This window comes from Ruditapes philippinarum, unplaced genomic scaffold (assembly GCF_026571515.1).
Source record: "Ruditapes philippinarum isolate M1 unplaced genomic scaffold, ASM2657151v2 ctg1639_1_1_1_1, whole genome shotgun sequence".
Lineage (NCBI taxonomy): Eukaryota > Metazoa > Mollusca > Bivalvia > Venerida > Veneridae > Ruditapes > Ruditapes philippinarum.
This window is the reverse complement of record NW_026854004.1, coordinates 95,496-109,909: the sequence shown is the minus strand read 5'-3', so window position 1 is coordinate 109,909 and position 14,414 is coordinate 95,496. Positions and strand designations below refer to the sequence as shown.

The window sequence follows — 14,414 nt, the reverse complement described above, 5'->3', positions numbered from 1 at the left end:
GGCAGAACTATCCCCACTGTTAAAGACTTAGTGTACTCTTTCCAATTCGTTAATTTATCAACACAAACTTATCAATATTTACAACATAAACATCACAGTATTTCTACTTAATGATTTTCATGTGTGAAAATCTGTTACTGGAATCAATTTTAAGGTAGTTCTGCACATCTTTTATTAATTTTTTAGGCTTTCTTTCTTGTAATGAAACCAATAAATAAGTGTTAGCCTTTTACTGTTTAATAATCTAATTAAGGTATTTAGTCATATTCAAATGTGTTCTTTTATCGTAATAGAAATTTTTCATTCTACCAGCTGCTATACTTGCACTACTGCTCTGTTGTATGCACTAAAAATAAAGTTTAGAGACTTTGAATCATTGTAAATTTCTAAGAAATATCTTAACGAGCAAATGTGAAGGTTCACCTTAAAACTGTTTTGTTCTCAATTATTTGATTAGCCTTGAACAAGTTTGTTTTATTTAGAGAACGAAAACTCGAGAAAAATACAAATACCTATAAAAAGATACTTTTTGGTTACTTTCTGCAGGTGTAATCCCAGTAAGCTTAAGTTTAAAGATTTTTTTCTATTTTTTGTGTGTGTGTTTTTAATGATGTCCAAATTGTAGAAACATGTTTGTTTTTATTATTTTATATTGAGATGTATGATTTTGTTTTGTTTTGTTTTCAGGAAATTATGAATATTAATAGGATCTGTGCTGCTAATTTGTGATTTGGATAATAGATAAAGCATTGGAACTTTTACTTTTTTGGAATTTCCCCTTCATTTGTTATACTTTGATTTGTTTTAAGGGAGGGAAAGAAGAAAGGAGGTGATGATGAAGATATTGATTGGGGAATGCTAAAACCAGGTATGTTTTATTTTTTAACTTGTATAATAATCTCTTAAATGTCACTGCCATCACATATAAACTCCAGCAATAAAAACTTTGAAATTTCCAACCTTTGAAAGTGTCATTATGATTAAAGAAAATTGTGAAAGAAAATGATATAAAAAATGTGAGTGGTAGTGATTTTTTGAGATTTTTCTTATCAAAAAAGAAAAAATACAATTTAAGTTTGATTCAAAGTTATGAATTTATATTTTTAGATAAATGTATAAACAATTTTAATTCCATATTTTGAATTTATTAATAACTAAATTTTCCTGCCTGCTTTAAATTTGCTGAGTACAAGAGCAGCGAGCTTTATACAATGTGCCAAACAAACACAAGATGAGTTCTGAATCTTTGCTTCAATTCTTAACCTTTGTTTATTCTTTTTGTTTTGATATCGTACCCCTCTGTGTATTCAAGTGTTAAATTTCTTGTCTTATTCTTATATGATAAATATCAACATGGTAAAATAAATCTTTGTATATGAACACCTAGTAACTTGATTTGCTACAAATGTTAGTGCCACAGGTTACCAAGATTGAAAAAGTTGAATTAAAACATGTAAAGAAAGATAAGCGAGGTATGTACATCTAGTCACCCAAAGTTCCGCTGTATGTGCCATCATCAGCCTCTTCCAGTGACTTTCAGCCACTCTCAGCCACTTTCAGCCACTCACACTCAATATTACTCTTAATTCACAGCCATTTTAACTTTTCCCCCCAAGGATGGTAAGGTCTATTGGATGCAGCATTTTAATTATTGATAAACTCCTTGGCAAGACCATATGAGTAATTCTATTAAAATGGCTTGCAAAGAGGTATCTCTCCTCATTGTAAGTTTCTATTTGAAACAAGTGGGCAAAAAATATTTTATGTATTGTTTTGTAAACTTTCATTGTTTCATCTTATCCCAACTTACTTACTTTAATGTTTCCTGCATGGATTATTGGTTCTGGTCCTACCAGCACTGTTTTGTTTTGTCCTCAAATGTTTTGGTACCTTTTATCAATGTTTCTTTTCAATTCCTCAATCCGTCACTCTTTCACAATCTTTTCTAAGTGTCATGTTTTGTTAAAAGTGTCCCATCAGTTTACCTTTTTGTTTTTCTTCACCCTTTTATATTGTTTTCTAAAACTTTATCTAAACCTATTAAAAACCGCTTTAAGCTTGTAAATGATAAAAATGAAGCAATGTCAATCATATTGATCATATGTCTTACATTAAGTCTGAAAAACTCGAATCATGTAAAGTTAACATCTCATATATATATATGGGAGTATATACACATGGTGTATACTCAAGGATACAGGTAACACTGAAATGATTACAGAACAGCTTTTAGATTTAACTTGCAAAACATAAGGATTTTCTTTACCATTATTTTGGTTAAAAAACCCCATGGGATAACAAAGAAAAAGGATAAATTCTCCCATTGGGTACCTACTCCCATGGGATGACTACTTAAGTTCTCTGGCATAAATTAAATTAATTCTATGATGTTCAGTTTTTTATTTTGCACTTGCCTCCTGACTGTTTAATATCCTTAAAAAATCTGCTACCTATTTAGCAAATTAATGAAGAAAATCCTTGATTTGCAAACTCAGTGTAGAATCTGTTCAAAAAAGTTATATTACAAGTGTGACAAGTTGATGGCTAAAAAGAGTAAGGATACTGGTAAAATTCCTTCCATAATTTACCTTTCCTGATCGCAATTGCTAGGACGTATATAGTTGTTAGTTTCTCTATCAGACATTTTTTATTATTACTATTTCTCATTGCACCTTCACTGATATCTTACAAAGTAAGTTGATTGGTAAATTACTTCATTGGGGTTTGAGGTCATCTGGGGCAAAGTGAAGTAAAAGTTACAAATTTTATTTTTTCTTCTTTTCTTTATGGTTAGTAAATGATATTTATAGATGTGTCTAAGTGACATCAGGGAGTATCTGTCTATTTTACTGCAATTCTTGTTTGCTTTTATTTGTAAATATATTATATGAGCTGCGTATATATATTAATGTTTTTTTCTGTATATTTCATATGTTGTTAACTATGTTATGTTTCAGAAGAGCCTGCTCCCAGTACGTTCATCAATGAGTTAAAATATTGGGCAGTTTGCGTAGCTTACATCTTGTCTAAATTAACACTCAAGGAAACTTCATTTTGCAAGAAGCATCATTTGTTACAATGCTGAAATGTCTTAGATCACTTTGTTTCAAGATTTTTATCATTGTGAACATATTACAGCAGTATCATATCTCTCTCGGTTTATATTACTACAACTGTATCAAATCTTTCTGGGTTTTAATTACTACAGCAGTACCATATCTCTTTTTGGGTTTATATTACTACAGCAGTATCATATATCTTTCTTGATTTATGTTACTACAGCAGTATCATATCTCTATGAGTTTATATAACTACGACAGTATCAACTTTTTCTGGGTTAATATTACTTCAGCAGTATCATATCTCTTTCTGGGTTTATATTACTACAGCAATATCATAATTATCTCTTTCTGAGTTTATATAACTACAGCAGTATCATATCTCTTTCTGTGTTTATATAACTACAGCAGTATCATATCTCTCTGGGTTTATATAACTACAGCAGATTCATATCTGTCTGGGTTCATGTTACTACAGCAATATCATATCTCTCTGGGGTTATATAATTACAGCATAATCATATCCCTCTGGTTCCATATAATTACAGCTTTTGATTATAGTAACCAGTTTCATATACATATGAATACTACATTTACATTGTATGGAATACTTTAAAATGTTACACAGCATTAGAACTATGAATTTGGGAAATGAAGTTTCCTTGATCATGTATTGTACAGCCGTTTGTAGTGATTTAAGAACTAATTGGAAAATATATTTTATCTTTTTATTGAAAAATTGTAATAAAATAGTTCACAAATTGTATGCATAGCTATGCATATGAGGGCTTTTTGAGAAATGAAAATAAAAGTATTGCAAGAAAGAGACAAATGTTTATATCATAAACAAATTGGGAATGAATATCTCAGGTTTGGGAGATTTCAAATTCTAATTTAGGATGTTAATAAGTATTAAATTGATATTTTCCAATTAGTGACATATTGTTTAGTCTGTGTATTATTTATGATAAAAGCAAGCGCTAGCTGGTAATTATATTGTCCCACCCATTTGTAGTAGACCGAGTCAAACAACCTTTTTTTTTTGAAGGAATAAAAATCTTGAATGATTAAATCTAGACTTACAAAATTCATATTCTTTTTTTTCTTTTCTTTTTTTTTTTTACTTATTTTTTTATATGAAAAAAAAACTAAAAGAAAACAAAACAATTTTATGCCCATTACGTTCTTTTCAAGTATAAACACTGTTTAGCTTAAATGGCTTTACAGAACATTTTGAAAAACATGAATGTTTGATTTGAAATAAGTTAAAAATCAGAATGGCTTTTTTAGATCTTTGTTTTACTTTTGAGCAGTTCCTGCTAGGAAAGGCTTCTAGTAAACTTTTAAGTTTTTGTGCAGAATTCCTGGCAATGTAAATGAGATTATTTTTTTTATTTTCCATAGAAATATAATATATAGTAGTGTGGACATTAAAATTTCTGTAACTCTTTGAGTAAAGATTAACCTTAGATACATATAAAATGATATATATACATGTATATATATATAAATTAGATTGCATTTTAGCTTGTGCATATTAGTTAGCTAGCCGGCATAGGTAGGTATTAGACATCATGTCATGTACAAAATCACTCAACCTCTCATAGGCAACAAAGTAGTTTTAATTTAGCATATTTATTAAATTGAGTTTTTTTTTTTTTTTTTTTTTTTTTTTTTTTTTTTAATATAAATAATATAAAAACACAATGTATTTCTAAAATATGCAAAATATGAAGAAAAAAAAAAACATACCAACAAAACAGATGTGTGGCATTTCAAAAACTTGAATGAATGGAAACATTTTCAATATTTTTTATAAATTTCTAATTCAGTTTTCAATTTTCTTTGGTTTTGAATTTTATGATTTGATTTTGCAATAGGGAAATAAAACCACAAGTCATTATTTTGGCATTAAAAAATGATTATGGTAAATGGATTATGTTAAAAATGTGCCTGATTTACATCTTATTTTGACATAACTGTGTTCTGTTACACTGTTATATAGAATGATATATAGATGAGTGAGTTTGTACTGTAATGACATTCTTGTTCCTAAACACCATTCTTCAGTGCGATGCGACATGTTCAATTGCTGCTATAAACAAAATAATCTATTGAAAATAACTAGCTTACATAATTTTAATTCTCTGCGAAACAAAAAAAGCGCAATTTTTAAAGTATTATACTAAATGCTGCTTATGGTAATTGATTGATATAAATTAAGCAAAATGCGCTACTTAACATAATTACTAATGCAATTAAAAATTTAATTTTTGCACAAATTTTTAACAGTTCAAAATAAGTTGCTGAAGAAAACTTTGTGAAAGAATTTTATTTCAATCTTTTTCACTGAAATTACTTAAATATATTTGATGTTTGTTTCAGTTGAGCAGAAACGTCGTATGTCGCAAATTGAGATGACAAAGATGGCACTGAAGAAAGTCGAGTCTGACAGTGAAGATGAAAGGGTACGTTTAAATGTTGACTCCATAATTAATTAATTGTCATACCAATTAAATCACAATATACCAATTAGTCATATTCTATGCCAATTAAGTCAATTATAATGCCAATTTTTTATTTTACCTATAACTATAAAAAAATCATTTATTATGCCAATTAAATCATATAGCATACCAATTAAACAAGTAAATTTACTTTCTAAAAACTCCACTTTGTATTATTTATGTGCTAATGTCAACAAAAAATGATTCTTTTAGAACTGTTAAAGTGTGTTGAGTAATATTTAAGCAATTTTATTTATGTGAATGGTTAACTTGTTTTCAGAATACTTTACTTACATAATTATGTAAAGATGCTATAAAAATCACGTGTATCTAATCAGCGGCTATGTATTTTGCTGCTTGATTTGTTTATACCTGTGTGTATATTTTATATATTGTGATTGCCAAGCATCAGATGGATGTAATTTTGTATGAGGAACTTTTTATATTAACTGCTCATCATAATAATGTTCATTCTAATAAAAATTGCTGAGCATATTTTTTAAGCTTTTTGTAATTATAGGAGTTGGTAACATAGGATATATTTCAAATTCAGAAAATTTTGATCTTTTGATATAGATGGATGTTACTGTGATATTTCCTATTTTTCTGTAAGTTGTTATTTAAAGAACAGTGTTATCATTTCTTAAGATATTTGATAAAAGGTTTATTATTTTTTCTCTGTAAGTCTGAGAGGGATAAAGAGTCTGAGCCAAGCTCACGGAGGGGATCAAATGTATCAGAGTCAAGTGTTTCTTTGCCTGAATCTGTGGCATTAAGGTCTCGGACCCCTTCTGTTGATATTGAGCATCCCCTCAGTCGTAGGGGCTCGAGGACTTATCCTCTAGAAGAAAGCTATGAAAATATGGAGATTAGGTGCAAGAGTGGGGTCAAAAAACAGCGCAAAGTTAGTGGTCAGTCTGAAGAATCTCCATTTAAAGTTCAGCTTAAACATAGAGAGGCAGGAAAAGAGGCAGGTTCTCGGTATAGAAATAAAACTTGCTGTGATTGGCTAAGAGATTCTATATGATTGGCTAGATTTGAATCATAAATGTGCTGTGATTGGTTTAGATCTGTAAAAGAATAGTAAAGAGGTTTTTGATTGGTTTATATTCGAAAGGAATTATGAACTTGTACAGGAATTGGTTAGATAATCATTGAGTGTTTAGATAGGTTTTATGGATTTGTAAAGTTTTGTTTTGGTTTTAATTTGATGGTAAAGGAATAGAAATATCTAGATTTGCTAGAACTTTAGATTGGCTCTGCTGTGAAGTGATGTTTCCAGTGTGCAGCTCTAGACTAGAATGTTATTTAAAATGAAATTTATTTATCACCTACAAAGTTATATTTATTAAACTTTCATATTAAAATGACTTTATGCTAAAACTGATTTTTCAATCCTTTTAAAAGTTTTATGTGTTGCCCAGCTTCTACCCTGAGTCAAATTTATAAATATCAGTGTTCTGTCAAGATTTTATTGATATTCGAAGCTTTAAATTTCCCATTTTCAGCTATTTATAATGTCCAATATTTCAACAGAATTGTTCTGTCGTATTTACTTCCAACATCCGTCTAATGGGATTATGAATTTGTTAAAAGTATGGTGTTAATTATGGGACATTTTTTTCTGTTATCTTAAACCCATGCAGAACACTGGTAACTTTTAAAGTATGAGATATTTCTTTTTCATATAATTATGTTAACAAAATTCCACTTGTTCATCACCATAAATAATTATATCATTGTATTAACATATCTCCATTTTGTCACATGTTTGTTTATGTACATTATTATCATTACATTTTGTCACATGTTTGTTAATGTACATTATTATCATTACATTTTGTCACATGTTTGTTGATCTGTACATTATTATCATTACATTTTGTTATCATATGTGAGACCTGCAATCTGTTTTTCATTTAAGTTGTCCTGATTTTTTCTGATTTATTTTATTATTTATGATTAATCAAGAAATGTATTAAAACTTTAAATTTACATTTTTTTTAAACATTGATTAAAATTTAATGCTAGTTATTGTTAACAAATTTTTGTTGAAATAACATGGAGGTAATTAAACAGAAATGCATTGTGGTATATGGTAAAACAGGATTTATGACTTGGGACTTTGCATTTTTCATGATACATTATTCATCTCATTTGTCTACAAAAATTATGATAATAAATAAATATGATAATGTATTATATACTTATATATGAAATATTGAGAAATATTGATGAAATAAAATGCATATTTTCATTTTCCGTATTTTCACTGTAAAAATTTATTTTTCACTGCAGTGAAACATATTTTCCGTATTTTCACTGGTGTCTCGCCGGACTACTTTCTTTTAAATTCTGCCAGTACACAAAATTTAAGGGAAAGTCTTTCAAATTTTATTGCAAAAAAAAGAGAAAAATGTATATAATAAACAGAAAATTCAAGTTTTTTCTATAAATACATGATTTATTTTCATCTTGTGGCATGAAAATTACCATATTTCACTCGTGGCTACCGCCACTCATGAAATATTTATTTTCATACCACTCGATGAAAATAAATCATGTATTTATAGAAAAAACTTGAATATCCTCTATGTATTATCCAGAATTTTATCATGTTGCTCACAGTCAATCAATTATTTCATTATCCTGTTTTACTATATATAAGATAATAATTGTCTTGTTCATTTTAAATTGATAATTACCAGTAATAATACTTACATTGGCATGATATAGAAATATTTAACATGTTTCAGTAAACTTTGTTATTTTCATTTCTTCATTTCTTGTAAATTTGATTTTATTAAAGGTCAATACATGTTTATAGAATTTTTTGGATACCTCTCTGCTGCAATGGGCATTTACTATTACTAAAGAGTAAAACTACTAAACTAGTATAAGTACATGATTTATAAAGATGTTAATACTAAACATGACAGCTTTAAATGAAACACAGTGCAGACTCTTTAAACCTAAATAAAAACCATCATCATTTTTCATTTTCATGGCTTGAACTGACTTTTACGCTGCCCGCAAAATCAAATGTTTGGTATGCGTTCCTTTTTTTACTTGAATGAGATTCGCAAAATTTGCATTTTGTCTAAAAATTTGTTTTGAATTCTGCGCTGTTAAGTAAAACAATTCCATTGTTTTTGAAAACTTACATTTTCTCTTCCATTTTTTAAAATAACTCTCAGAGTGGTAGCAGACGTCAATCAATAGATGAATCAAATAAGCTTGACGTCATTCCCAAAAAAACATTAACCGCCGAAAAATTGGAAGCCATTGATGCTCAACAACAACAAAGACGTGCGTCTATGCAAGGTCGAAGAATGTCATTGGTAGAGGCCATTCCGGATTGGCCAGCACTCAAACATGCAGAAAAAGAGGTCGAGGTATATAAGACCATGTTGTGGATAAATGTGAACCGTCTCGTGAAACAAAATCATAGCCAGTCGTATAATATCCACATGAAAACTGTTTCAGTCAAATTATTGTCGTATACTTACGTTGCTTTATGTCATTGCTTTGTTTGGTGTTTTTAACAACCAACACTTCCTTTGTTGCTTTGTCTTAAAAGTGGTTCATTTTTTTTGATATCCTCATTTTTGCATTTGTGATTATTGTTGTTTTCTGTTGTTGATATGAAATTTTTAACAAACCAGCTAGTATTAAGATATTGGTCTAATGTCAACAAAGATTATGACAGACACTTTCGAGTCATTTCAATTGTGTAAACTAGGATGTTAAATTATCAAATTATGACATTACATTGACTTTCATTCATATTAGGCCAATATTAGGCCAGTATTAAAAACAAGATACTGGTAACTCATAAGCCCAATATATAATACTAGCTGGAAATAAGCTAACACTTTTAATAAATCTCTTTGATTTTATAAAGCTTAATTGACACTGAAGATAATCAAGTCTTGGAAAGAAAAAAGTCCTGAATACTGTTCAGAAAAGCTTCAAATTTGCATTTTGAGGAAAATATTTTTCTTTTTAAAGTTTTTCCTTATTTTATTAAGCAGATTACAAGCATTTTTACAGATTTCAACTCATTGACAATTAGCCTGTACTGATTTTGTATCATCCAGTATTTTGTAAGTTTGTACATAGTGTCAATTAATCTTTAATAAAGGAATTAAAGAAGTTAAAGCAGCTAGCTTATTAAGATGCAGAGGAGCTGTCTCCATGGCAACAGAAGATGACCTCAGAAAGAGCTTAGTAGTAGCTGTTTATTGCAATACAGAGACGGACAGGGGTGTTTAAAGAGAAAAGCATGTTAGATATTGTTTGGTCAGTGCTTATTGGTGGCAACTTTACTGAATACACTGTCTGGAAAGGAAAATATTTCAATTAGATATTTTAATTGACACTTCCATTTCACAGGGTACTATATAATTATGTTGTAATGTATTAGTTTGTTTGTGTAATTTTTAACTGCATTTTCATGGATTTTGAAGAATTGTGTAAATATAATTGCATTTTGATGAATATGTAACATTGTCTTGTAAGTAAACAGTATAAGTATGTCATAAGTCTTGTTTAAATGTATTTTGTAAGGTGAATATTGCTGCATGCTTGCTTTAGTATTGCTCTTTATGTACCATATATGTTCTAAAAATAGATTATGTGTTCTAAATATAACACTTTCTAAATCTAAATATAGGCATTGTGTCTATATATAGATTGGATTATCAAATTTTATTCTTTCAACATCAGCCACATCTGTCAAATAATTTGTTTTAACATTAGTAAGATATTTTTACACTGGCATAGTTATGAAGTCCTACAAGATCATCAAGGTCAAGCAATCCTGATAAAAAAATCAAAGAAATTGTTGTTTTGTTTTTTAAACTTCTTAGTAGATTATTAGTTCATGTATTTGAATAAATATGGTATATATATAATATATTATATTCATTGTTAGACTAGATAAATAGAGACATTGAGAGAAATTGAATTCATCAAAATTGATAATGAACTAAGTCCCAAACATTAAAGCTGCATCAATCCATTTAACAAATTTAGCCGGTTAAGGGTTAAATGTTCAGAGTTTGATATACAACTTCTCTCAATAGCTTGTTACTATATATAGATTAGCCGCACAAATAGTAGATAAAACAAGCTTGAATATAGAGGTATTAGTTTAGAAAATTCTTTATTTTTTTATTGTTTTAATTGAACAAATTGATTATTGTTTAAATAATGATTATAAATAATTTCTATGTTGTAAACTAAAGGAAATTAAATGATGTTGTAACAGTAAATATGGGCACAAGTACAGTTGACGAAAAGGGAACTAACTGAATAACAGTTACTATATAATTATCTCCCCAGTTTTAAAGTTATTATTTAATGTGGCCATATTTATTGCATAAAACCGCCTAATGCATTCTCAAAGATTTTGAAATTTGAAAGTTAAAAACAAAAATCATCTTTGTTGATGATACAGATTCTCATGTTGTATTTCAAACAAATAATGTATTGCTTTGATGAATGCATTGGGTAAAAGTGAAACATGAAATCTAATCTAAACTAATTATATGTGTCTATTCTTTGTTGAAATATTTATTTACTTTAAACAAGAATTATTTAAGTGAGCCACGTCACGACAAAACCAACATAGTGTGTTTGCGACCAGTATGGATCCAGACCAGCCTGGGCATCCGCGCAGTCTGATCAGGATCCATGCTGTTCGCTTACCAACTCTTACAAGTAGAGAAACTGATAGCGAACAGCATGAATCCTGATCAGACTGCGCGGAGGCGGAGGCTGGTCTGGATCCATGCTGGTCACAAACGCACTATGTTGGTTTTGTCGTGATGCGGCTCAATTATAAGTATTAATTTACTAATCATTGTCAAGTTATGAGTTATGTTACACTTTCATTTCTGTCTTTCCTAATTCCATTGCTTATTAAAAAAAAGTTAAGGTAAGATACTGAAAATTAACATAACTTTTCTTTCATGGCTGATGCATATAAGTTTAATTTGATTAACACCGACCATGTACGATTCCCTTCCACACAAATTTCTGTTTTTGAATAAATTGCTTCAACCAAATGGATTCTAAACTTAGTTTTTATTTTGGTTTGTTTATAAAATAGATGCCAGAGAAATGGATCACTGAACTTGAAGACCGCAAAGTACGTGAAGGAATCGAGGAAGTCGTGTTCTCCGCTAGGTTCTGTAAACCGGACGCACAGTACCGCTGGTACAAGAATAAACTGGAGATATTCCAGGGGGAGAAGTATCATTTTGAGGTTATTGATGACGAGTACAAATGTACAATCAGGAACATAAAACTCGACGACAATGCTCGCTACATCTTAGAGTGCGGAAAAGTTCCACTCAAAACGGACGCTTGGTTATATGTTGAAGGTATTTCATAGTATACCTTAGGTTTTAAAGTTACATATTTTATTATCATTATATTCATGTTACTTTTATATATGTTTAGGTAAAGGTAGGCTGTTGATGCTCCATATTCTGCAGTATCTTTTCGACAATTACAGCAGTCAACCTTATACGAAGGTCTGTTACAAATGCCGCTACCCACTACCATCATAAATCTGTACCATAGTAATGTTTAAAATTGTTTTATTTTGGATATAGATCATTATCATCTTTGTCAAGCTGATATAACAGCAATAATTATTAAGTCAATCAATAATAAAATAGGGTTCAACTATAGTACTAGAATTTTTTTCCTCACTCGTTACAGAGAAGCCTCCGGAGTATTTCTTCCAGCAGAATTTACCAGCTAAATATGGTATTCAGACAAAGAAGGAAGGCATGCTTGAATGCTTTGTTAATGATAACAAGGCCAAGGTGAAATGGTACAAGGACGGACAATTGGTTGAGGTAACGTACAGTTTACATTTTATCCCCCCTAGCACCAGTAGTGACTGGCCTTTGTAAACTGAAAGAAAGGTTAGCCTGCCCTCCAGTCTGAATAAGTAGTTGCTCCATTATAATACATTTGTAAGAAATTTGAATATGTGTATCAACTGACCACTGGTCATCCATTTCGCAAGACTGTTCTTTTGTGGATAGAAATTTTCACTATTTTAAATTTGATATCTTGCATGATAAAGGTGAGATTAATAAATGTGGCTCACAGTCCAGAGAGTGTTGCTATAAGCCTTTATTTCTACAGTTTTCTCTTGTGATGCTTGTACTGGGAATTTTCCAGGGAACATTACTGAGATTGTTACAAAATAAGTTTCAATGTTACTCCTTAATTGAAGGAAATAAATGCATGTACATTGTATGAGTTACTAATTATAACGAAAAAATCAATACTGAATCATGTACTAAATTTTTTTATTCTAACATTTTCAACAAATGACAATTCAACAATGTTTGATTTTAAAGATCAATGTACAATACAGATAACAAATGCATAAAGAATTGAAACAAGAAAATAAAAATTTAACTGAACAAAGACATTACACTTATAATTATATTATTACAATAAGTAAACAGAAGGCAGTAAAGAAAGTTTTGCATTGAACTGAAGCAGTTTTGGATTAAAAACCAAACATAGAAAAAATATCAGTAAATCAGTGTAATGTATTTGATATGAAGACAGTAATTTTGGAAATTATCTTTCAGAAAATAAGACTAAATTTTGTTAAATGAATATATGAAGGTATATAGACTACATATATATATATCACTTTCAAGAATTGCAGCAATAAGTACATGTACTTGCCAATGTAAGGAAATGTTCTTTTTTACTATCAGTTTAGCTCTCACTTTAATTTGAACAGATCTAGTCATCATATTTGTAAGGATAAGTGACCACAGAAACTTAAGTGTTTATTAATTTCATTTTTACTAATGAATTTTATCAAGCACTCTGATATGTGTTGCACTTTCACATAAAGTCTGTGGAACTTTTTTTATTACAATTGTCTATTTGTTTTAATCCTTTAGATATTCTTTCCAATTCTTTTTGTCAGCAGAGGAAGTCAGGAGGCACAATTTATTCAAAATAACAATTCATACTTTATTACTAAGTTTGTCAACTTGCTTATTTATAGCCAAACTTAATAGCTTATCAGAAATTTCAGCCTTTCTGCATCAATGGTTGGAGAATCTACCTTAACACTATATATGGCCTGTCGTCTGCAAATTCATCAAACGTCTCTGTATTGTCATCATCAGAACTTAGATTTTGTAGTTCCTGATTATTGAACATTTGTCGTTTATGACCGAGGTATTTTGATAGACTGGCATCACCCTGATGATGAGTTGGTGTCTTTCTTCTGTGTTTCTTTTTGTAGAAAGTTGTCTGCCCTTGTTTTGTATTTTGGCGATATGCCAAGCCAGTGTCGTCTGATGATGACAAACCTTGATTTCCTTCTTTTGCATAAAGATTATTCAACCAACGAGGTTGTATATGATGATTTCCAAGATATTGACGAGGTTCTTGTTGTTGTTCTTGTTGTTTTCTTGATGTTCTGAAGCTTTTTTTCCTTGTTGGAGTTCTGGTATGACTGGCCTTTGTAAACTGAAAGAAAGGTTAGCCTGCCCTCCAGTCTGAATAAGTAGTTGCTCCATTATAATACATTTGTAAGAAATTTGAATATGTGTATCAACTGACCACTGGTCATCCATTTCGCAAGACTGTTCTTTTGTGGATAGAAATTTTCACTATTTTAAATTTGATATCTTGCATGATAAAGGTGAGATTAATAAATGTGGCTCACAGTCCAGAGAGTGTTGCTATAAGCCTTTATTTGTACAGTTTTCTCTTGTGATGCTTGTACTGGGAATTTTCCAGGGAACATTCTTGAGATTGTTACAAGATAAGTTTCAATGTTACTCCTTAA

General features: G+C 29.8%; 1 protein-coding gene across 18 annotated transcripts in view; it reads left to right on the top strand.

The window, feature by feature from the left end:
- Window positions 1-14,414, top strand: part of LOC132738655 (twitchin-like) — a 153,108-nt gene that overhangs the window by 75,511 nt on the left and 63,183 nt on the right. For 15 of the 18 annotated variants that reach the window (XM_060726234.1, XM_060726222.1, XM_060726235.1 and 12 more), the window contains 6 exons: window positions 810-868; window positions 2,958-2,972; window positions 5,445-5,527; window positions 8,764-8,961; window positions 11,682-11,955; window positions 12,299-12,438. In XM_060726234.1, coding sequence (XP_060582217.1) covers window positions 810-868; window positions 2,958-2,972; window positions 5,445-5,527; window positions 8,764-8,961; window positions 11,682-11,955; window positions 12,299-12,438 — 769 coding nt within the window. The remainder of the gene's footprint in view (window positions 1-809; window positions 869-2,957; window positions 2,973-5,444; window positions 5,528-8,763; window positions 8,962-11,681; window positions 11,956-12,298; window positions 12,439-14,414) is intronic. The other 3 variants (XM_060726220.1, XM_060726230.1, XM_060726231.1) reach the window with 3 other exon arrangements.